The sequence below is a fragment of the Volvox carteri genome (genome assembly GCF_000143455.1).
Source record: "Volvox carteri f. nagariensis unplaced genomic scaffold VOLCAscaffold_16, whole genome shotgun sequence".
Taxonomy (NCBI): Eukaryota; Viridiplantae; Chlorophyta; class Chlorophyceae; order Chlamydomonadales; family Volvocaceae; genus Volvox; species Volvox carteri.
The window spans coordinates 819590-840988 of NW_003307559.1; the positions used below are offsets into that span (position 1 = coordinate 819590).

The following is a 21399-nucleotide window of genomic DNA, read 5'->3' on the forward strand; positions in this document are numbered from 1 at the left end:
CTCAAAATTCCTCCAATTCGTGCAAGATATTACCTGAGCATACGTAAGAATGAAATTTGTTATCCGAGAAGTATTTTCCATCTACAACTCGCCGTGCTTTTGAGGCATGAAAACGCGCAAGCTAAAACTTAACAGTCTTACGTGAGACGAGCTGCTGGAAATGGCACCGTAATGCAAATGTTCGACATGCAAAAATATCAGCTCGTTCGAAGCAAACTGGGAGCACATGCCCATGTATGCAAAGAACCGCGACCACCTTCCAGTCATCGAACATCAAGACATCGGACCAAAAGCTCACCGTGAAATGTCGGAGCACTTTAACTTTCACGAGTGTATTTCATAAAAAGCTCCTTTAGTATAGCTGCAAGGTGCAGTGGCAAAGCAGCCAAAGGTCATCGGAATGGCTCAGCACGTCGCCAGGTAAATGAAGAACGCAGCTTGAAGACTAGCCATTTGCAAGTGCAATCACACGCCCATCATCGATGCAGGTTGCATATCAGGTGGGAGACCGGTCAAGGCACAGTCATCAAGTCACACCTGTACTTTTATCTTGGCGGGTTGTTTAATCGTTGTTAACAGAAGAGACGCGCACAATTCCTGAGTTATTGGTTATATGTACATATGAGACTGTTGTGTGATATGAGTTGCTTGGGAGATGCATACATCGGTCTGTTCGGTTCGTTCATGTACATCAGCGCTGAGGGTGGCCCTCTTGTGGCCTCCCACCGAGCAGCCGGGCCCTATGCAAACACTCCGCACACGACCACGGGTAAACCTTATAACATTAACAAAACCTGCATCGCAACTTCCTATGGGGGAGGTCAGCGCATGCACTACTGTGGTCACACTCAGCAGTGCGTTGTGTTGGTTGCGGTATGGCAACAGCAGCTATTTCCGAAACCATGTGCTCGTGTTGATGCGCTTGCAATCCTGAATTCTTAATCCATAATGAAATCTCCGGCCTGTCAGGACTCCATTGCTCCCACAAAGCTTCGCGGTTTTCGGCATGTGATGTACATTCGCCAGCAACCAACTAAACAGTATCAGGCAAAAACTCTCCATCTAAAATACGGGCTAGGTGATTCAGTTTTATTAGCTTTATCGATGATTTCAGCAACGGGGAGCGCGCGCGATGATATAACAACCTGGCGTCGTGGAAAGTAAGGGCTACCGATCAGGTTCTTCGCGGGTCCCGAGTCCCGGAAATTGGTCAATTCCACCTTTCCTGCCTACAGGAAGCCGAGAAAGTTCATACGAAACATCAGTCTTAATTGCGGAGGCCCATGGGTATTACCTCCCTTGATTATCCTAGACCTGTGAAGGCAGGACGGCGCCCCCTTTTGGGAACAGCGATAGCTGACCTACACAACCAACCGAATTGCGATAGATGACCCTACCAACAAAAACGATCAGTGACTCTTGATCTGGGTTATCGAGAAAGATGTCGTGCGCTTGCAAGACGTGCCCCGGTCCAATCCTGTCCTTCCGGAGGGCTTCTCGAGGCGGCGGCTTACAGCATTGTCACGTACTTCGCGCCAAGCAGACCCTCATTTTTCTCAAGCAGACATTGGCAACCAACATCGGCCCACACCCAGATTGACCGGAGTGTGGGCTCCCCACAGACGTACGTTCAGTCCTCTGCCACACGATACTTGTTAGGGACCACCACAGAGAGTTTCCAGAGTACAGCGGCTCTTACAGTGCACACGGGGAAATGGCTTCCATGTCTTCCCCTTCAAAAAAGAATAAAGGAAGCCACTATTTCTAGAATGTTGAGGTATCTCCTTCGCTGGCCGTGGCCCTGGCTGTGATTGCGGGACGTAATTTGTTAAGGACGGAAATTGCTTCAGCTGAAATGCAGACCTTTGGCGTGCGTTAATTGCGGCCTCGGCACGCTTGTTGATCCCGGGCACGTTATTTCTTGCGTGACGCGTGGGACCGCTGAAACGAGAGTCTGCAGGTGCTTCGTATCTACACGCTTATGCCGGGGAAAGCTGCATCCGTGGTCTGTGAGGCCCATGCATGCGCATCTGTCGTGCTTTCTGTACTATTAATGTTCAAACGGACATGCCATATTTGCAATGGGTTTGACTCATGGGGCATGTGTGTTGGCTGGTCTCTGCGATTTTGCAGGCACGTGGCAAATCTCGCCGCTGCGGCATAGGCTGCCGTACCAGCGGCAGATCTTGGATGGCCAAGATGGGACAGGGAAACGAAACCGGAATGCGTGCATGTCTGCATAGCGTTAAGAGATCCCACAGTAGCTAGCGGGACTGTCCAGACTGTCGGCGTTATGACGCAGCGCTTGGGCTTTCAAACCCCCTGTTGGCGATCTCTTCGTGCGTCGCAGGTATTCCATTAGTGCCTATCCACCGCGGAACTTCTCTGTCATTATCAATCTGCCGGGACGGTCACCACGGTTTCCTTTTTCACGACTATGCATTGGCACTATCGGTAACCTACACGTCAAATGCCAGGCGCGACCCAGGCCATTTCGCCTAGCTTAGACACCGCAGGAGGAGGATGCAATAACCTTGCAAAGGTATTTACCAGTCCCAAATCGACGGAATAACCTTAGCCAAGCAACGCTCCAGCAGCTAACCTAAGTACTTATGTGCAACGATGAGCATAGAGTAGTGAGGGGGGAATCCTTCAAACTATTTGCCATGATATAAACAAAGTTTTGGATGGCTGGGTGCTTTTTTTCAGTCCGGGTTGCATAACGGGTGGTGTACGGAGTGTCGCGAGACTGGTCTTGCGAGCGTAACGGTCTTCCTCTCGAGGCCTTTTGAGCTTAGTATTTGCGTCGCGTTTTGCAGTAACAAAAGTTTGTTATCCTTATGCCGTGGTATTATCTCCCAAGCGTACATTTGCCTTTTTTGGCTCTGCTGCTTTCGCTCATGCTGGCGTGTAGTACTCAGGAAACTGACAAGGTAGAAACGGAGCTTTGGATCGTGAATTGCTTATCTCAAACGGCCGAAAATGCGCGCACGCCACGCATAGCACGTTCACAGATCCCGCCATGTCCCTGGTTCCGTCCGTCATGCAGAAAGCACAGCCTGCCCCTCCAACTACAATTATTACTGCAGAGGGATCTTCGGATCAGGTGTTGGCACTACCGGCCCCACCTGCCGACGGCGAAGGCGGCGCTTCGGTACCGACGCTCACCGTAGGTGAGCAAGCCAGGAAACTTGGCTTGGTTTGTACTTGAAAGGCTGACCGTTTCACTGCACAAATCTGCTTTGTAGTCTGGTGCAGGAGCCCTCCCCGTTCAGCTTCCCCGTCCGTATACTTGACTGCTATATCCCCTTGTTCCCATGCCTTCTCGTGTTGTACCAATTTCATGGGACTCACGCGCACCTTTTCCCCCGCCCTCTTCGTTCCTCCTCCTGACAACCGTTTCATGCAAATTCGGCACAAATACGTTTGGCTTGCCTTCTTCAACCTGACTCATCGCCCAGGCGGCGGCAAGGTTGCGCTCGACGCCCTTGGACCTGCGATCGGTGCGTGGGTGCGGCGCCACAGCGGTTCGGTGATTTATCGCTGATGCGACCTGACCCAAATCCATGGGCCCCACCACATCCTCAACCTAAGAATTACGAGCCCCCTCAGAACTGTGCGCAATCCAAACATTACTGGGAGAACGACCGGACTTTTACTGCAGTTCCCTTTCGTACGGATGAACTTCTCATGGTGCGACATCAACACAGATTTAACTACCCATCCCATGGCAATCTTGGCGAGTTGCTTTTTGCCCGGGTCGTTTACGTCTCCCTCACAGGGCTGCGCCACGGAGTCCCAGATGCCTGGGCCGCGCATGTCTTAATCGGCTTGCATATGGTCCCCTTTATCGCCGCGCGCGTAGTCTCTGCACATGTGTGGTCGCTGACTGACGGTACGTCCTGTCGCATGTCTGTATGCGTGCATGTATATGACCTCAGTCGCGGAGGACGGCACCCTGAGACGAATTGCCAACTGGGCGACCTTGTCCGAGCACGAGCGTCAGGTCGCGCTGCGACGCATCGGCCAACGCAATCAGGTAGACGGCAACGGCAAGGCATCCTACAATGCGACGTGGGGCCAGAAGGGCAGGCTTCGGATGCTCGATGCGGCCTGCTGTCCCGAGCTCAAGGCCATTGTTTGGCGAATTGCTTGGGGCTGAGTTGCTGTTGTTGTTGTTGTTGCTTCACCGGTTGGCTGGGGTCCCCTTCATGGACAGTCGGTTGCTGCTAGAGCCATGCAGCCATGTAGGGGGAAGGATAGCTGCTCTGTCAAGTGTCGGCTCGATTGGCTGGGGCTTCGGTCATCGCGGCTCTTCATGTGTCACTGTTGTGCAGGCACGTATCGCTGCACTGCAGCAGCAGCAGCAGGCGGATCAGTGCCAGCAGCGGCAAGAGCAACAGCAGGCTAAAGAGGCCGCATCAACGCCCCAGCAACAGCAGCAGCAACAGCAGCAGCAGCAGGGGGCCCAGCAGCTACAGGAAGCTTTTCAGGAGGACACCATCACAGAGGCCAAGGTGGAGCTGTAAAAAGCAAAGAGCGCAAAGAGGAAGGGTGCATGCGCGACAACGCTTCCATCTCTCCTCTGGAACTGCGAGAGCCATATATCCGGTAGCAGCACCAGCGACCAGCCAGCCACACCGGCGACATCGCGTCGGGTCCGTTTGCCGTCGTGGCTTTGCGTCTGGTCTGATCAGGAAGGTGCAGGCAGGGTTTTAGCAGGCAGCTGGTAAACGGAGGACGGGGGCGCATGTTACTGGCCGTGTTACTGGCTGTGTCTGGTACGGTGGGCGACGCTGGTGGTGTTGGTGATCGCAGTGCCAGAAGCGGCAACGGGGGAGAAGGCGAAGGCGACAGCGGCGACGCGGCGGTGGTGAGCGGCCTGCGGGTATTGCCGCTGAGTGCCGTTGACTTTGTCCTGTTGGTGCTCCTGGCTGTGGTGTTGTGTTACGTGCTACCGAGCAAGGTACTGCGGCAGCTGAGATCCCCTCGCTGCGGGGGTGCAGCCGCGGCAGGTGAAGCGGGGGTTGGCGGTGGAAGAGGCCGTGCTGTTGGCCCTGCTGCTGGCAAGGCAGCCACTGAGAAAGCGGACTGAGGAGGAGGAGGAGGAGGAGGAGGGTTACGACGGGAACCACTGACGATTGGAGCAAGTAGGAGTAGGGGTAAATACAGTGTGTAGGCAGCACCCAGCTGCGGTTGGACTCAGTGCTGCTTTAATCCGGGATCTCTGTACTGCGGACAACCCGCGGTTGCGGATTGGCGAGTTTTGGCCCCGAAGGTACCTAGTTTGGCGAGTTTTTGCGGCCGAAGGGTGTGAAAGTCTCAACTCCAACCCTTTGCCTTAGGGTTCTTAAGGTTAAGGCTAAGGCCAGAGGTGCGGTTGGGGGGTGCGGGAGGAATGGCACGGCGCCGCGCGGCTGCGGCCCCGTCTGCGACAGCGGCAGCAGGCGACTTGTGGCGGCAGCAGCAGCAGCTTGCCGCCCTGGCAGCAGCGCTGCAGGAGCTGCCCGGCGGCGATGCGCTGCCTCTGGTGGTGCTGCGTGGGGCGCAGCAGGCTCTGGCGTGCGTCGAACACACGCTGCACGGGATGCCCGCCGGCGGTGGTAGTGGTGGTAGTGGTGCTGCTGCTGCTGCCGCCGACAGCAGCAGCCTGCTTCGCCCGCGCAACGACGACGTCCTTGGCGATGACGGCCGCGGCGGCAGGGCCGACAGCGGGATGTACACTACCTCGGAAACGGTTGTTGCAACTGATGCGAGGACTGCTGGGGATGGTGAAGTACGAGACAGTAAAATGGAGGTCAGCGAAAGGCCATCCGGGGGGGTTCAGGCGGGGGAGCGGGACCCGAGAGGGCGATGCAGGGAGTTATTGGCGGTTGATAAGGTAGTGGGAATTCTTCAAGGTGTGCTGGCGGCGGTGACGTCGGCTGCGAGCGGCGGCCGCAGTGACGGCGGCGACAGCAGTGGTGACTGGGATCTATCGTCGTACACCGTTGCGCTGCTGCACAGCTACCTTGCGCTGTCTTCGGACCTGCTCGGTACGGAGGACATCGTGGGGGTGCCGGGTGTGGAGGGAGAGTCCACGGCATGCGCCGCTGCAGCCGGCGCCGGCGGTATGAGCCGTTGGGGGTTTCTCTGGCGGGACGAGCTTGCCTCTGCTGCGCGGCTTACGCTGCCGGCAGGTGTTTACGCCTCAATTGTGGTGGCGATGGGCTGGGAGATGCAGCTGATTGAGCTGCTGGGCTGGCTCCCGGACTCGGGGGTCGCTACAGCTGCCCTGGCACGGGTCGTGGGCCTCTGTCCAGCCTTAGCGCCCGGGCTGGTGGCCACGCTTCTTGACAGCGTCCGTTCCGGCAACGGAAGCTCGCCAGATGCTGCTGGCCGTGCTATCTGCATGATGGCCGCGCAGCAGGAACCTGCGGGGGGTTCGGTCTTTTGCTCCTCGACCTGGGCGAATCGTCTGGTTTACAGTCCGGGCTTCGTCTTCCGCATTGCCAAGGCTGTACGGCAGGCGGCGACGACGGCGTGTGGTGGCGCAGGCAAGGGTGATGGCCGCCGCTGGCTGCCCTGCCTGCTGCTGCTTGGGCGCGTCCTTGTAGACGCGCTGCATCGGCATGTCGCGGCTGAGGCTGGGGGTATTGGGGCGGCGGCGATGGTGGCAACGGCGCCGGAGGGGGAGTGCGGCGGGGCTGATGCGTCGTGGGCTGAGACGTGCTGTGAGGCGCTACAGGAGGGGCTGTGCGCTTGGCAGGAGGCCGTCCTGCGGAGGACGGATGCTGTGGATGCAACAGTAGCACGAATCGAGTCGACGGCGTCGACGGCGACAAGGCTGCTATGGCTCCTGCAAGACGAGTTAAAGGATTTGTTGGACATGAAACCGGGTGCCGCTGGAGGTGGCAGGGGGCCCACCGGTTCTGAGGGGCAACGGCGTTTGCTGTCGTGTGGTGCTGTAATTCGTCTGCGGACACGCATCACTCTGATAAGCATGCAGGCGGCCGCAGGGGCAGCGGCAGCTGCAGCAGCACCGCAGCCGCCGCAGCCTGGCTGCAAGGACCAGGCCTCCATTGCCGTTGTTGGCAATGTTGTTGATGACGAGGCTGATGGGGTGGTGGATACCGCCGCAGCTGACCACACGACGCCGGACCGGCGCTCGGATCCGGTGATTCGGAAGGCCGCAGCGCTCACTGCTGGCGATGTTTGGCTAGGCTTGGATTTGCCGTACGGATTTACGGCTGCTGGGCTAACTGACGAGTTCGGCGGATCGGCCAACACGGAAGATGCGGTGGGAGGACGCTTTGGTGGGGTGCGTTCGCCGCTTCCTCAGCATCTGGCGGTAGGTTCGGAGAAGGCGTCGCCATGGCCATCGGCTGGCCATAAGCGGCAGCTGCCAGAGTGGTTGAAGGCCGCCACGGCCTCCACCGCAGCTCCAACGCGCCTCCGCTGCGCCGGCAGCACAGGTGGATCCCAGCTTCTGGCCAACGCCGCTGCGGCTGCCATCTGCTTTCGGCTGGCATCTTCGCCTCCGCCATCGTTGCGTTTGCAGCCTCCGGACACAGCCAAGGGGTTTCCAGAAAGAAACGCAGAAGCAGCCATGGCAACGGGGCGTGTGGCTGCGATTGCTGTGGCACTGCTAACCCCCGGCGTGGGGTCGTGGCTGTACGCCCATCACGACCCGCGGGTCGTTTCCGCAGGGGATCCGAACCCGTACAGTCCTTTCCGTGTAGCGCTGGCGCTGCTGGAGCTCCTCCAGGGAAGGCTCGGCTCCGGTTACTGGAAGGATCTGGGTATGAGATCTGGCCCAGAAGATGCTGGAGCCCGGGCTTCCACTGCGGCAGCAGCTTCGGATAGGGATATGGAAGCTGCAGCGGGTGTGGAACAGGATTTGCTGCCGGGTTGGGGAAGGTCTGGTTTCGTAGCCGTCCCGGAAGAGGGGGGCCAGCAGCGGCAGCTGGAGCTGCGGTTGATGCGGATGGCGGCGGAGTGCCTGGCGTGTGTCGGCGGCCCTGGGCAGCAGGCAGCGTTGCAGGCAGTGGTGCTGGGCAGCCCGATGTTTCGCAGGTGAGGTGGCGTGCTGTGTACACGGTAGCGTGTGCGTGCGTGTGGGTTGGAGAGGTGCTGGCAACATACCGGCTGGCATGGCGTGGCGTGTGCGTGGTGTAGGAGCTGTGTTCTGTGCGTATGTATGCATGTATGTATGTATGTATGTATGTATGTATGTATGTATGTATGTATATATGTATGTATAGCGGTAATCTGTTCCTGACTGGTGCAGGTGTGGGTGCAGGTGGGCGACGACAGTGTGCCGCTGTTACATGGCCCATGGGCCCTTAGGCCGTTTCTCAGCAAATCGCTCTCATCTTGTCCAGTCCTGTCCTGTATTAAGAATGACCTGAAGAAGGTAAAGATGAAGCTTTCTCCCACTACGTCACAACCCTATACTTTGCGTTTACACCTAAATCGAACACACGCACCCTTCCTGTCCCTGCTTGCGTATTATACAACTTCGTGCGGCGGCGCGATAGTCTTCGCGTGCGCCTAGCGGCTGATGCCGCGCTGCAGGCCGCTGCAGGCCGAGCGTTGGTGGCGCTGAGCAACCGCGCCGCCGCGATGGAGAGCTCCCTAGAGCGCCGCGCGCTCAGCGCCCAGCAGGAAGCCCAGCGGCTGGCGACCGCCGCCACTAACCTGCTGCCGTATGCCGTACTAGTTCCGGAGGTGTGTGTACGACGGCTTGTCATGGATGGGCTGACTCACCCGGGCCAGCAGCCGTGGGTGCTCCAGCTGCTGCGGTGCTTCTCAGTGGCAGCAGCAGCAGCAGCGGGCTCAGCCATCGCCGACGGCACCGTCACGGCGGCGCCAGTCCTGATGTCGTGCCTGCAGGAGGTTGTGCTTCTGGATGCGCAGCGCTGGATGAGGACCTCTGCGGATCGGCGTTCGCTTGTGACGCTGTTAGGAGGTCTCATGGAAACGGGGCTGGTGTTGCCGCGGCAGCTGCTGCAAGATCTTGTAGGACGAGGGCTAGCGCCGCGTGGGGAGAACGGGGACGGTCGGAGCCGTTCCATTGCGCAGATCCATTGCGCCATGCTGGTGGCCCAGTTTGTCCTCGGCGTTGTTGGCACTGGTGGCGGCGTCAGCGACGTGCCGCGTGCTGGCAGCTTCTACAACCCGGCAGTGGAGCTCGCGGCGGCGCGCCCCGCACGGCTGCTGCTGGCAGTGGCGGACGCGCTGCAGGAGCTGTACGATGCTTATGCGGAGAGACACCAGCTTGAGGCAGTAGCTATCGACGCCGCAGCCGCGGTCCTGGAGCGCGCCGTACAGCTGTACGGGGATTATCTCTGTGCCGGCGCTAGCCGTGGTGATGGCAGCGGCGTCGCCGGGCGTGTGCTTGCTGACCTGGGAACTGGTGATGCTTGCGAGCTGCGGGAGTTGGCGGCGGGGTGCGCCAGTCTGCCGAGGTGAGTGTGTTTGTCTTCGCCCATCTCCCAAGACACGTGTGTCGTCGCGGCCCCACAGGGCCCCACATGCAAAGGCTACAGCCCTGTATGGGGTTTTGCGGGCGCCATCAGCTGCCAGGACCTTGCGTGGCTGGAATTGCACATGTGATGCGAGGTTCTCCATGCGCACAGGTGCACGTTCCTCGACCTCCTTTAGCGTGGCGAGGCCAGGAAGACAAGGCCATCTCCCTCCGTTCTCCCGTTCTTCTCTACCTAACCTAAGCATCTCAAAACAGCATTCCCCTGCGCACGTTCGCACAGCTCACGATCATGAGTAGCAGGGAGGGATTGTTTCATAGTGTCCCGCTTATGAATGGATACGGGGCGGAGAGGGTTTCAGTCGGGTCAGCAGCAGCCTAATTAAAGCAATGGGTTGGAACTTTGCACAGGCGTGGATAGGGTTTTTGCAGCGTCCTTGGCCCCCTTAGAGTTCCATGTTTCCCATTCCGTGGTTCCCATCCGTGGTTCCCATTGGTTAGAAGTTAGTTTTCCCTGCCCCTATACATGAAGTGAACTAAGTGGATGCTGTGGACCACGCTCTTCGGGGCGGGCCGCATGTGCCGTCCTGGCTGTTTTGCCCCCAGGCGCCTTGCATCCGTCATGCTTCCACTCATTGAGCTGTCAGCTGCGGCAGCAGCAGCCTCCTCCAGCTCTGCAGTTGATGAAGGCGGAAAGAGTGACGACGGCGACGGTGACGGGGCCGGATGTCGGGTTCGAGCCCTGGCGGCAACCTTGATGCCCGCCGCCACCTGGCGACCGCGCAGCCTGCGATCCGCGAGCACGGATTTCGCCCGAGCCGCCATATACGACGTATTGTGCTTTGTTGCCAGCAGCAACTCCAACGCCGTTGCCGTGCAACAAGCGCTTCTTCACATTGCCGCCGTCGATGACGACGCGGAAGAAGTCGAGGACGAGGGCGCTAAGGCTACGGGCGATAATGGCAAAAGCAGTGCTGCTTATTGGTTTGGCTGGTTCGAGGCGCCATCGTACGATGACGGGACGACGAGAGCGGCGGCGGCGGCGACGGCGAAAATGAGTCAGCACGGGAGGGATGCAGAAGGCGTCGTTGGCCGGCATGTGGCGGCGACTGCTGCGCGCGGCTTGCCGCAGCTGCCGGCGGCGCGATTCCTGGAGGGTGGTATCGCGGCCCTGGGCGCGCTGTTGCCGACAGCTGCGCCGGAGCAGGCACGACGGCTGCTATTGGGGCTGCTGCCCGTCCTTGTACGGGCAGTTGGTGGTGCCGCGGTGCTTCATGCCGCAGTGCCGTATACAAGCAGTAAACACTGCAGAGGCGGTGGCGCCACCACGGCCCTGGGGACATCAGGAATTACACAGGACGGCGCCCAGGCCGCTTCCCTCGAGGTGATTGAGACATGGTTGCTAGGGGCTCCGGCCGGGCATGGCAGCGGTTCCCCTGCAGCAGATGTAGCGATATCTATAGTGATGGCGTGCCGCGGGGCTGTAGCTGCCTTATGCAGCATGCCGATTGCGGATGCGTCGGCCTCACCAAAGGGTGCAGGCGGCTGCCTCCAGGCGGAGGAGGCGGCACAGCAGCCGGCCGCCGCGGAGCCTCCGTTGCCGTCGCCGCCATCCCGACTGCTACTTGCCACAGCCGATCGATGCGCGGCGTACATTGCCTTGCTAGCCTCCCGCCTGGCTTCAACAGCTGCCGCCGTATCAGCGGATGGCGCGACGGTGTTGCTCCCACGGCCGCCACAGTTGCCAACTGCCCCTGCATCAGGGGCGTCAGCTGCTCAGCCGCCGAAGCATGGCACAACAAGCCTTGAGATAGCGGTCGTTGCGGTGGTGCTGCTGTCGGAGCTTTGCGGAATTGTTGCAGTGGTTGCGGAGCTGGCGGACGATCGTGCCTTGGTGACATGGCAGGTGAGAGGCTGTGCCGGCTGCGCCGGGGATTGCACCTGCATCTGCTGCTAACAGTTCCGGGGGTAGGATAGATGAGATAATATAATGGAATGGAACCCATGTCTGGTTTACTGAAGTTTGGTACGCCGAATACGTGGCGCCGCCCAGCGCAGGATAGCTGCCTGTGTCATCTAGGGGGCGCCTTTTTTGTGGGACTTTTGCTCGCCGTTTTCCACAGGCAGCCAGGCCAGGACCGTGGGACATGCGTTCTTGGTGTCTGCCTTTCCCAACTTCTAAATTAACCTTGACAGTGCCAGCCTCTAACCAACTCATTCGTTGCGTTGGCAGGCTGTCCTTCTGTCCGTGCTGCAATGCTTTGTGTCTGCTCTGGCATCCGTGGGGGATCGACAACAGGATGGACAGCAGCAGTCAGTCGGTAGCACGAACACCGCCACAGCTGCGTCAACGGCCAGGCAGCTATTGTCCACCGTGCGGCGTGCGCTGCATACGCTTCCCTGCCCCATGGCAAATGTGCTTTGGGCCTCTTTGCATAGACTGTGTGAGGAATACGAACCGTTAGAAGTTGGGGAAGAGAGATCAGGGACCGGCAAAGGGGGCGGCTGCGGTTGGCTGTTGGAGGCTTTGCATGGGCTAGAGAAGACGGACGTTGAGATTTGAGGATTTTGCGAAGACAGCATTATGTGGCGTGCTTAAAAGAGGGCGACTCGCATCCAGCAGGCAGGGTGAAAGTCGAAGGAGCATCTCATTCTTTGGGGATCTGCGGCTGCTACCAGGATAGGTTAGCGCTACATGTGTACAGGCATTGAGCAGGTCTGGGGATTTACACTTGGAGTTGCTGGGTTGGGGGTGATAGCATTCACGGTCTAACACATTAGCCGGGCCCGGCAGCCCAAGGTTGTAAGCAAGTACGGTAACTTTTGCCTAAGCAAAACCGTTATGAGAATACGAGATGGAAGATGAGAATTATTGTTATATTAAACAAAGTTAGTCGCGCATGCAAAAAGAGCTTGCACAGACAGACGGAAGGTGCGGCGTGACATAGCTTCCCCCTTCTCACATCTGCATCCTCTGGGTAGTACATAGCTCCAAGGACGTTATGAAAAGGCACAACACATTGAAAACCCATCATACCCACAAACATTCAGCACACAGGCAAGCACAGGATACATTTAACGATATAGTTCATCTGCGGTCCTTATCCTCGTATCGCGCGCCACCGCGTCGTCTTTAGCCGACTCGATAGGGAGTTCCTACCCCCAGATACCTAGCAGTGGCCAAACGCTGCGCGGAATCCAGAGCACTGGATTTAAAAATGCACATACGGTGTCCTACAGCGCCCTCCCTAGAGGAACAGCGGGTGTCCATGGGTAATGTGACGAAATGCCGCTATACCTTAGTACTGGTAGGAAAGCGCACGCGTGTTATGCAGCCGTGGCTGTATAATCCGACTTTCTCCGTACCAAACGGTTAGGCACACCGACCGAAAATATCTGGGTCCGACTCGACCCGCCTCGCCATTACAGACGAACGCAGGGAGATCAACGCACGTACCAAAGACGGACAGTCCAAAGGCAACGACAAATAGCCAAGCTTGCAAAAAAGGAATGTTAAAGGACACGCGCTGCTGCTGCGGATGCTCGCCAATCCAAATCAAATGCATGCGAGCACGTGTGCAGAGACGGTGTCCATATGCTCATGTTCAGTCAACCAGGGCTCAGACTTGGCGACCCTAGGTTAACAGCACACTCCCCGGGTGCACACGAATGGCACCAATGCCGGATACCTCATGGCGGATGCTTTGCGTTTGAAACCGGGCCGACTGGGTAAAGGAAGCTCCCTACACGTCCATCATTGAAGCCAAAGTTCAGGTAATTTGCGAGGTTGGTCCACCCTATCACAGTATACACATAATAATCACTCCCTCTAAACTTGTGAACTCCAAGGATGCGCCTGCGCGCTTGGATTATGGCGGCCCAACTGGGAAAGATGATGGTGTGAGGCCAGTAAGGGCGGGTTTCGCAAGTGCTCTTCCTACAAACCAATTAATACACTCCTTGCATCTCATGAATTCCCTCATTAAATTCAACACCACTTAACTCTGATGTCCCGAAACCCCAAGCGCCACCCCGGGCGCGTGCGCTTGCCCTATACTTTCTAGCTACACGTCCGATTATCTCGATCGATAAATGGATCTACCATGCTGAACTCCCGATTTCTTAGGAACCGTCTATGACGTCCCGATTATAACCTTATTGCATCTTACAGGGCTTCCCCCTTCCTTAAGCCACAACAATCGTTCATTGGTGTAATCCCCCGTTTGGCGAGAGGTCAATTTTACACTAAACGGGTAGCCTCTTTGGCGTTGACGCCCTCGCCCAATGTTTATAGCGGGACTCGGACACATCTCGCTCGGCCACCGCGACCTGCAGACCGCATGGTCAGCATCTGCCGTGACCCACAGTCGCCACTCAGCACACCATGCGCCCCGGGTAGCCTCTCGGCTTCTGCATATCAGCGGTCGACGCCACTGCCGCCACCGCAGCGACGGCCACGGAGCGGCTATGGTAAACCTGCAGCTCTTCTGCCAAGTGCCGTAGCACCAGAGGTGTCGGGCGAGTTGCGTTCATGGCAGCCTCCCACTGCAGCAGTTGTTGCTGCAGGTGCGACTCCTCGGCCTCGCCGGTGCCGTCGGCTCCAAGACCACTGCCACCGCCGTTCCCAACGCTGGACTCCATCCACGTGCGCTTAGTCCCCACCCCTCCGGCAGGGTGGGCCCCCAGCCGAAAGGGTGCCTCACCTGCTGCAGTTGCAGCTGCCGCGGCTACCGCCGCCGCAGCAGCTGCGTTGAGATGCGCAGAGGACTGGGTGTATGGTAACTGCTCTGCCCGCGTCAAGAAACGACCCGGCCGACGGGGAGCTGACTCCCCGCGCCTGCCAAGTGCTGCTTCTACCGGCGCTGCCACAGTGATCGCTTCGCTTCCCCAACCCCTTGCTGGATGTGCAGCTACCTCACTGCGGCGCCGGCTGGGCCCCACGCCCTCCTCCGCGTCCCAGCCCTCATCGTCATCGCCAGAATGGCCGCTCAACCCTCCAGCGTCGGCCTTCTCATCATGCTCCTGCCAGGCCACAACCGCGTCTGGTGTAACCTTGGGAACAGGCAACCGACGCTCCATAGGACCACGCGCACCATCACCATAGGCCTTAAACCGCCCAGCAAAGCCCACCTTCCGGGCCCCAATGGCGGCAGAAGCGCCATCATGGCAACCCCCGCCGCCCGCCACCGGGCCTCTGTGGCTATTCTCGCCTCGGCCGCTGCCATTGCACAGGCCGCTGCTAATGGAGGTCAGCTGACGCCCCGCCCACGATGCCGGCTGTACGTGTTCAGAGCCATGCGTTTGCTGCTGTACCGCTTTCTGGCGGAACACGCGGAGACAGAGTAGCCACAAAGGGGATAAGATATATGTTAACGTTACGGCGTGTATAGCTTACCATCAGGGCCAAAGTATCGTAGGAGACAAACTCAGGTCGTCGAACCCCAACACCTCACACTGCAAGGAAGCCCGAGTATAACAGCTACGGCAACTCCGTTGCTAGCACTACGACATGCACCTCAGCCTGTAGAGGTACACCTGACGGCCTAGACAACATGCTCACCTCATCAGCCGTGAGGTTCCCCAGATCCGACGCACTGGCCGCCTCTCCCCGCCAGGGTCGCTCCGGTGAAGCCTCGTCAGCTCTCCCCGCCTTACACCCCGGTTCGTCGTCCTCTTCAAGAACACGGTCGGCTGTAAGTTCACCCTCTTCGTCATCCTCATCCTCATCCGAATCTAGCTCCGTGTGGTGTCGATGCCGCGACTGGTACACGGGCCCCCGGTCCCGCGGACCATTCGGCTGTGCGTGCTGCTGCTGTTGCTGCAGCAGCCAGTTCTGCAGTTGTTGTTGCTGTCTCTGATGTTCTTGCCGCTGTTTCATTAAGCGTAGCAAAATCTTGGTCGCCGCGGGGTTGTTAAGCACTTCCTGTGTAAAATTGAAAGTTCGAGCATTTCAGCTTCAAGAGCTTGCAGGCCTTCCCACGGTACGGGCTATGTACATTGCAGCGGTGAAGTAATCAGTAACAAGGCAATAAATCGGAACAGAAAGACCAGACGGGAGGTGCAAATGCCAGGGGAAAACCACAACCTTTCGATTCCCTAGCCTTGAACATACGCATCAGTTAATGCTGTGGCGTATTACTATTATCCTTCTGGCGCAATGACACGTGTAAGCCTCCACGGCGTATTACACGCTTTGTATCCAGTACACTGCACGCAGGCGACGAAGCTCAGAGACACGGTTCCCCACCCAGCCCAAGCTCACAAAAACACAACCCTGGTGCACCGTATGCCTGCCTGCGCTGCATGAAGTGCCGTGCGCGTGTTCTCGTCTGTAAGGTCCAACTCGTCATCTCCTGACGCCGCCGCTGCAGCAGCTGCTGCTGTCACCCCAAGAAGTGCGAGCGCCCGGCCATTCCGGCTGCCAATCCCGTACGACTTTGCAGCGGCAGTCCGGGCCGCGTCACGGGAGGCGTCCACTTCAGTTACGAATTCCCATCGGTATGGCCGCCACTGTTGCGGCTGCTTCTCCGACTCCTCCTGCGCATAATTCTCCTGATCCCCTTCACCTTGCTCCTCCTGCAGCTGCTCATCGTTGCTGTCCGTGTCAATGCCGTTGACACTGTCAGCACTAGCCGTCAACAAGCGTTGCGGACGGCAGGAAGCAGAACGCTGCCGTGGAGGAGCACCGTTCCAAGCTGGTCGCCTGCAAAGGCGATACCGGGCAGGAGGTGGGCTGGGCTGCGCTGATAGTGCCATTCGTTGAACCAGGCACTGCGCACAAACGGACGCACCTGTCGCCTTGCAGCCGTGTCTGGAACGTGGAGGCGCTTGCGGTTTGCGCCCGCTGCGCGGCTTTCCCACGGCTTCTAGCTGAGCGGTCGCGCGGAACAGCGTCGGCGTCATCTTCGGAAGGCGCAGGGCCACTGCATTGTCGAGTTGTTTGCGGTAGCGTGTAGCAAAACTCCGGTGCCAGCATCCACGAATCTGAGTCATGGGGACACCTGCGCGAGGAGCCTGCAAGTTGGAACGTCGTTCACAGTGCACGTGGACTTGAAACTCTACAAGAACTTACCGGAGGAACTTTTCAGTGGTGTAAAGTGTATGACGTACATGGCTCTTCCTGCATGCGCCGCAGACGCTGGTCAAAGTCGGCTGCGCCTATCCTCGCAGTGAAGCATCCCAACATACCAGTTTCGTCGATCGGTGACAAGCCGCCAGCCGCCGGTCTTTCGGCATTTAACACGACCGAAACGGATACAAGCCGCATAGATCTGCGGTTGAAATGGTCAAGTAAGGAGTGGATGGATTTCGTCCCACAGCGAACCAGGGCTGACGCGAAACGGACGAGGTTGGCTGCAAGCGACCGCTGGCTAATAAGAATAACTTTCATGCTCTCGTTATGGCCACACAATCACTCGGGGCGGAAGCCCGATGTCGCACCTCCTTCAGGGTGGCTGTGCCTGTCCTTGCGCAAAGAATTGCTGCATGGACCATGTCATGAAAAGTATTAAAGACCTCGCCCCTGCAAATGGAAAGCAGAAAAGTTGACGGTTGCTGTGCCAGTCATCCCATTGTATTTTAACGAGCCTTGAGTAGACTTACTCGTCCGGCGGGCGATAGATGACGTTCATCATCAATCTTTCGTTTAGTAAGCTGTAGATAGCCAAGACGGGAGGGATGGCTTTAAGATGGGGGGGAAGTGGTCGCTGAGGGGGCCAGTCTGCAGCTTGTAACCCCCTAGGTATGAAGCTAGTCAACGAGGCTTATGGTTAAGGACGGACAGGTAACATCGCATCCCCCAGCATTGTGCATACTAGCCAAGCTGGCACCGCTTCAATCCAAGCTTCAAACCGACAAAAAATGCATCCAGGCGACGGAGTAGTTAATTAACAAGAATTGTGTACGTGGTGACTATACCGTCACGATAGCAAATGCGCTGGTGCACATGTGTACAGAACGGCCGAGCGAACGAACGATCGTATTGCCTGCTTGCGTCGCCAAGCAACCCTACGAACAATGCATGCACCCAGCCAACATCACTATGGAATTTCATCCGAAACATATGAAAGGCTTCGCTATCGTCCTATGCTTATGCGGTCCTGGTTCCGTAACGCTGCAAGCAGCATTTAAACTGACGTACTTTAATCTACCTATGCCAAACCCTATGCTGTTAAGAGTGGGTAGCTTCTCTTAATTATTTTTCTTTCCGTTATTGTTGGAGGCCTATTGGAGGCCTTACGATGCTTCACTGTGACTTGTCCGCTCATGTCCACGTGACTTCGCGTGTATCGTTGTATGTGTGTGCGCACGTCATGGCAGTCGGCCTTCCTACGCAACATGAAGGCTAGATCCTTTTGAGTACGGAAGATAATGGGCTTCCCTTGCAGGAAACAAGGGACGCGATGCCATAGCACAACACCTGAGCGCATTAGTACTTTCTGTCGACATCCCGGATGCAGGCAGGGATGATGCAGCTGGGCACCACCCTTGACCAACCCCGGGGTGCTCCTTCACCTTGCGCAGCTCCGCGGCGCAGGTTTTGCTGTGACCCACGTTGCCCCGAAAGCCGGTACCCATTTTGCTCTGTGCATCGCTCGAGATGCCAACATAAGACGACCTTTAGAAAACGGTTTGGCGGAAACAATCCGCTTCACGCATTCGATAAAGACAGGACACAGGTGACCCGCGCACCGCCCCCATTCCGGACTGTGGTTCAGCTCTCATACATGCTCACAGCCGAGCTACCACTTCCTTAGGTAGGGTTTCTCATGTATCATCGTCGCCACTTCCTTCTCGCGGCTCAGTTGTCTTAGGAACACAGCCGAACCACGCCAACGAGCACAGCAACTCATGCGCAGGAAAGCTGCCCTCGCTTGAGACATTAGGCCATCGTGGAGTTTGGCCGATTGAAGCATGTAAACAGGTTGTTGTGGACCACCTTTCTCACACCCTGGATAACAGGTTTTCGCAGGGAAAGCGATCGTCGCAATATGCTAAAGTTCCCGTTGTGGGTCCTCGGCGTATCAGAGCCCTTAATTGTGCGCAATGTTAGGCGACGCAGCGTTGATCCCTTCCTTGCACGGTCCTGCCGAAACGAGACTGCCCTTGACTGCCCTTCCGACTTGCATGTTAAGATGTTGCATTGGTGCGTTGTCCAAAAATGCTCGTGGGTTGACATTCGAGGCATGGGAGGTGTGGGGTTTTCCACGTTATCCCATCTGTCGGGTGTCTGCAGCTTAGCACTTATAGAAGCAACAACCAACGGTAACCGAAGACAGGTCAACCCATGGCGCTATTCCGCATTGGTGCTTATCGCTCCATGGGAACGAACTTCAGCCACACCGTGTTCTTTGGTAAGGTCCATTAAAAATGTATGGAAATGTAATTACATCTTAACGTCCTGTACAGAGGCATGCAGATTGTAAATTTAAAGATATATATTTAGGTTCTAGTAACACTCATTGGTGGCTGCTTGGTAATAGTCTGCAGGGCGCAATTGTGGTACGATTGTACGATGGGCTGCAGGGCATGACTGGCTCTAATCCGCAAAGGGCTCTCCTAGAAGTTTTGGGGGCATACTCGTATATATAGAAAGGGAGAAACGCCGGGGAGGCTATGGACTGCTAGATAACGCGCGACTGCACATCCACGATCTTCACCGCGAACGTCAGAGCAGACCGCCCACGGCCTAGGATTTGGGGTTTGACAGGGCTACTTTACAGGGTCAGGAATTAGTACTGCATATTGACTGAAGTTTGCCGTTCGAACATCAATTGCAATGTCCAAGCGCGTACCAATTGTTTGCCATGGTCACACAAGACCCATCGTAGAGATTAATTACAGTCAAAACACCCCTGAGGGTTACTTTCTTGCCTCAGCTTCAAAGGATGGGAAGCCCATGCTGCGTCACGGCGAAAACGGTGACTGGTATGGGACGTTTGAGGGCCACAAGGTAGGTACCCTGTTGCCTTGTGTTTAGCATTTGGAATATGGAGGTAACTAGCTTCAGTATTGTTCTATGCTGCGGCTGCTGGTGGGTTAAGCCAACCTACTGCTCACGAACAGGGTGCGGTTTGGGCATGTGTGTTGGATACGCCGGCATTAAAATGTGCGACGGGATCGGCCGACTTCACTGCAAGAGTTTGGGACGCGTGCGGCGGCTCTCAGCTGCACGAATTCCAACACAATCACATCGTTCGCTGTGTAAACTTCTCCTTTCACGGTTCTAATAAACTCGTTACAGGAGGTAAGGAGTTGAAGACCCTGTGGGTCGCGTATTGCGATCTAACCCGCCATCTCTCGGGCACAACCGTTATAAGTCTACTCCCCCTACATATAGGAATGGAAAAAGTTGTGCGGGTCTACGATCTGGAGAAACCGGATGCGGATCCTATTAAACTGCCAGCGGCTCAAGCGGGTATTCGCTCTGTCAACTTCATCCAGAATGACAACCTTGTCATCTGCAGCTACGTCGATAAACCAGGCATTGGGTGCGTAGGGGGTCTTTCCCACCCGAGGCATGCCCGGGGGGAAGCTGTATTTTGCTGCTTTAGCGTCAAACCAGTCCACGCTTGTTGAGATTGTAACTGGGCTTTGTGGTGCTTGCTGTTGCAGGGTATATGACCTGCGCTCGCAGCAGCTTTCACAGACTGTCGAGACGACGACGTCCGTCACCTCGATCGAGGTGCGCACAGCAGTGGTTGCGTCTCCACGCATCAGTTGCGCTTGTTTCCTGTTCCTCGTGTGTCATTCAAACGCCCCGTACGTCGGCGTTTGAATCGCAATGGTTGTTATGTGCAGTTGGGCTTTGTGACTATTGTTGCGGCTGCTTGTGCAGGTGTCCTTTGACCAGCAGCACGTTACAACAGCTGAAGGTTCCCACGTGCGCTTCTTTGAAGCAGCCACACTGCAGCAAGTGAAGCAACACAAATTATCTGCTCCAGCCGAGTCCGCGAGCTACTGTGCAGTTAAGCGCAAGTTCGTGGCAGGCGGAGAGGACATGTGGGTGCACCTTTACGACTATGACACTGGCCAGGTGCGCTCTGCTTGGAATTATTCCAATTGTTCTGGGTCCAGAATTCCAATTGTTCTGGGTCCTTTGTTCCCCGCCGAGGGGTTTTTGCGGACAAGCCTTATGGTTGGCTTCGTGGCCCTAACGTCGCGTTCCAAGTTTCTGGTGTATTTTCATCATCACTGCAGAGATAAACAGTTCTTTCCGTGAAAGTGGATGCTGGCCCGTTAAAAAAACTGTTTGCGGCTATGCATGTATGTGCACAGGAACTGGAGTGTAACAAGGGCCACCACGGTCCGGTCCACACCATTCGCTGGGCTCCCACTTACGATGCGTACGCTAGCGGCTCTGAGGACGGCACCATTAGGATTTGGTTTCCAGACTGCACGGAACCGGCAGCAGCACCTTAGGGGGAACCCGACCCGAGTAAGTTCGGTGATGTAGGGCAGCAGACAGATAGGCAGGCAGACAGACAGAAGACACGAGCGTTGCTGCACCCATTGAATGTGACTTTAATGGCTAAATGGCCCATGTTTTGGTGTCGCGCAGTGGGGATTGGGGGCATGACACGCATGTAGATTAGTCTCTATTAGGGTTGAGCGAGTGCATGACTCACGGACTGTGCTGTGTATGGCCTTGTTGTGAGCTCTAAAATGACGTTCCTGGGTCCAATTTGGCGTACAGTTTTGGGTACTTGTTAGGGCCGGGGAACAGCAGGAGAGGAATCCCACGGGGCGGCCGCTGACAAGCTGTGCGTTTTTGTGGAGATGCGTGAACCTTTTAGCGGGGCAAAATTCAGTGCGTTTGTTGGCCGAGCTCTTAAGCAGCGAGGTTCATTCTTGGGGTGTAATAGAAGATTGACGGGACAAGAAGTGGGCGATGGTTACTGAGCACGGCATGTGAGTATACGCGGGGGCTGCTG

General features: G+C 56.9%; 5 protein-coding genes across 5 annotated transcripts; 3 read left to right on the forward strand and 2 right to left on the reverse strand.

Moving 5' to 3' along the window:
• Positions 1–2840: 2840 nt before the first annotated feature.
• On the forward strand, positions 2841–4162 carry VOLCADRAFT_90288 (uncharacterized protein; the record flags this gene model as incomplete). Its single annotated transcript, XM_002949801.1, has 5 exons — positions 2841–2933; positions 3050–3173; positions 3462–3503; positions 3782–3895; positions 3942–4162. 5 exons carry the CDS (start codon positions 2841–2843, stop codon positions 4160–4162), a joined length of 594 nt encoding a protein of 197 aa, XP_002949847.1.
• A 588-nt stretch (positions 4163–4750) lies between these two features.
• On the forward strand, positions 4751–11438 carry VOLCADRAFT_90289 (uncharacterized protein; the record flags this gene model as incomplete). The annotated part of the gene is made up of 10 exons (XM_002949802.1): positions 4751–5015; positions 5439–8055; positions 8270–8281; positions 8329–8395; positions 8557–8709; positions 8875–9449; positions 9508–9620; positions 9712–9832; positions 10253–11372; positions 11427–11438. 10 exons carry the CDS (start codon positions 4751–4753, stop codon positions 11436–11438), a joined length of 5055 nt encoding a protein of 1684 aa, XP_002949848.1.
• Positions 11439–13840: 2402 nt separating this feature from the next.
• VOLCADRAFT_90290 (uncharacterized protein) lies at positions 13841–15344 on the reverse strand (the record flags this gene model as incomplete). The annotated part of the gene is made up of 4 exons (XM_002949903.1): positions 13841–14130; positions 14170–14211; positions 14386–14785; positions 15027–15344. 4 exons carry the CDS (start codon positions 15342–15344, stop codon positions 13841–13843), a joined length of 1050 nt encoding a protein of 349 aa, XP_002949949.1.
• A 380-nt stretch (positions 15345–15724) lies between these two features.
• VOLCADRAFT_90291 (uncharacterized protein) lies at positions 15725–17100 on the reverse strand (the record flags this gene model as incomplete). The annotated part of the gene is made up of 4 exons (XM_002949904.1): positions 15725–16169; positions 16258–16480; positions 16577–16737; positions 17069–17100. The coding sequence occupies 4 exons, from the start codon at positions 17098–17100 to the stop codon at positions 15725–15727; spliced, it is 861 nt and encodes a 286-aa protein (XP_002949950.1).
• A 2065-nt stretch (positions 17101–19165) lies between these two features.
• Positions 19166–21208, forward strand: VOLCADRAFT_80852 (uncharacterized protein). The gene is made up of 6 exons (XM_002949803.1): positions 19166–19418; positions 19532–19712; positions 19806–19956; positions 20081–20150; positions 20304–20501; positions 20744–21208. Exons 1-6 carry the CDS (start codon positions 19245–19247, stop codon positions 20885–20887), a joined length of 918 nt encoding a protein of 305 aa, XP_002949849.1. The 5' UTR covers positions 19166–19244; the 3' UTR covers positions 20888–21208.
• Positions 21209–21399: the final 191 nt, after the last annotated feature.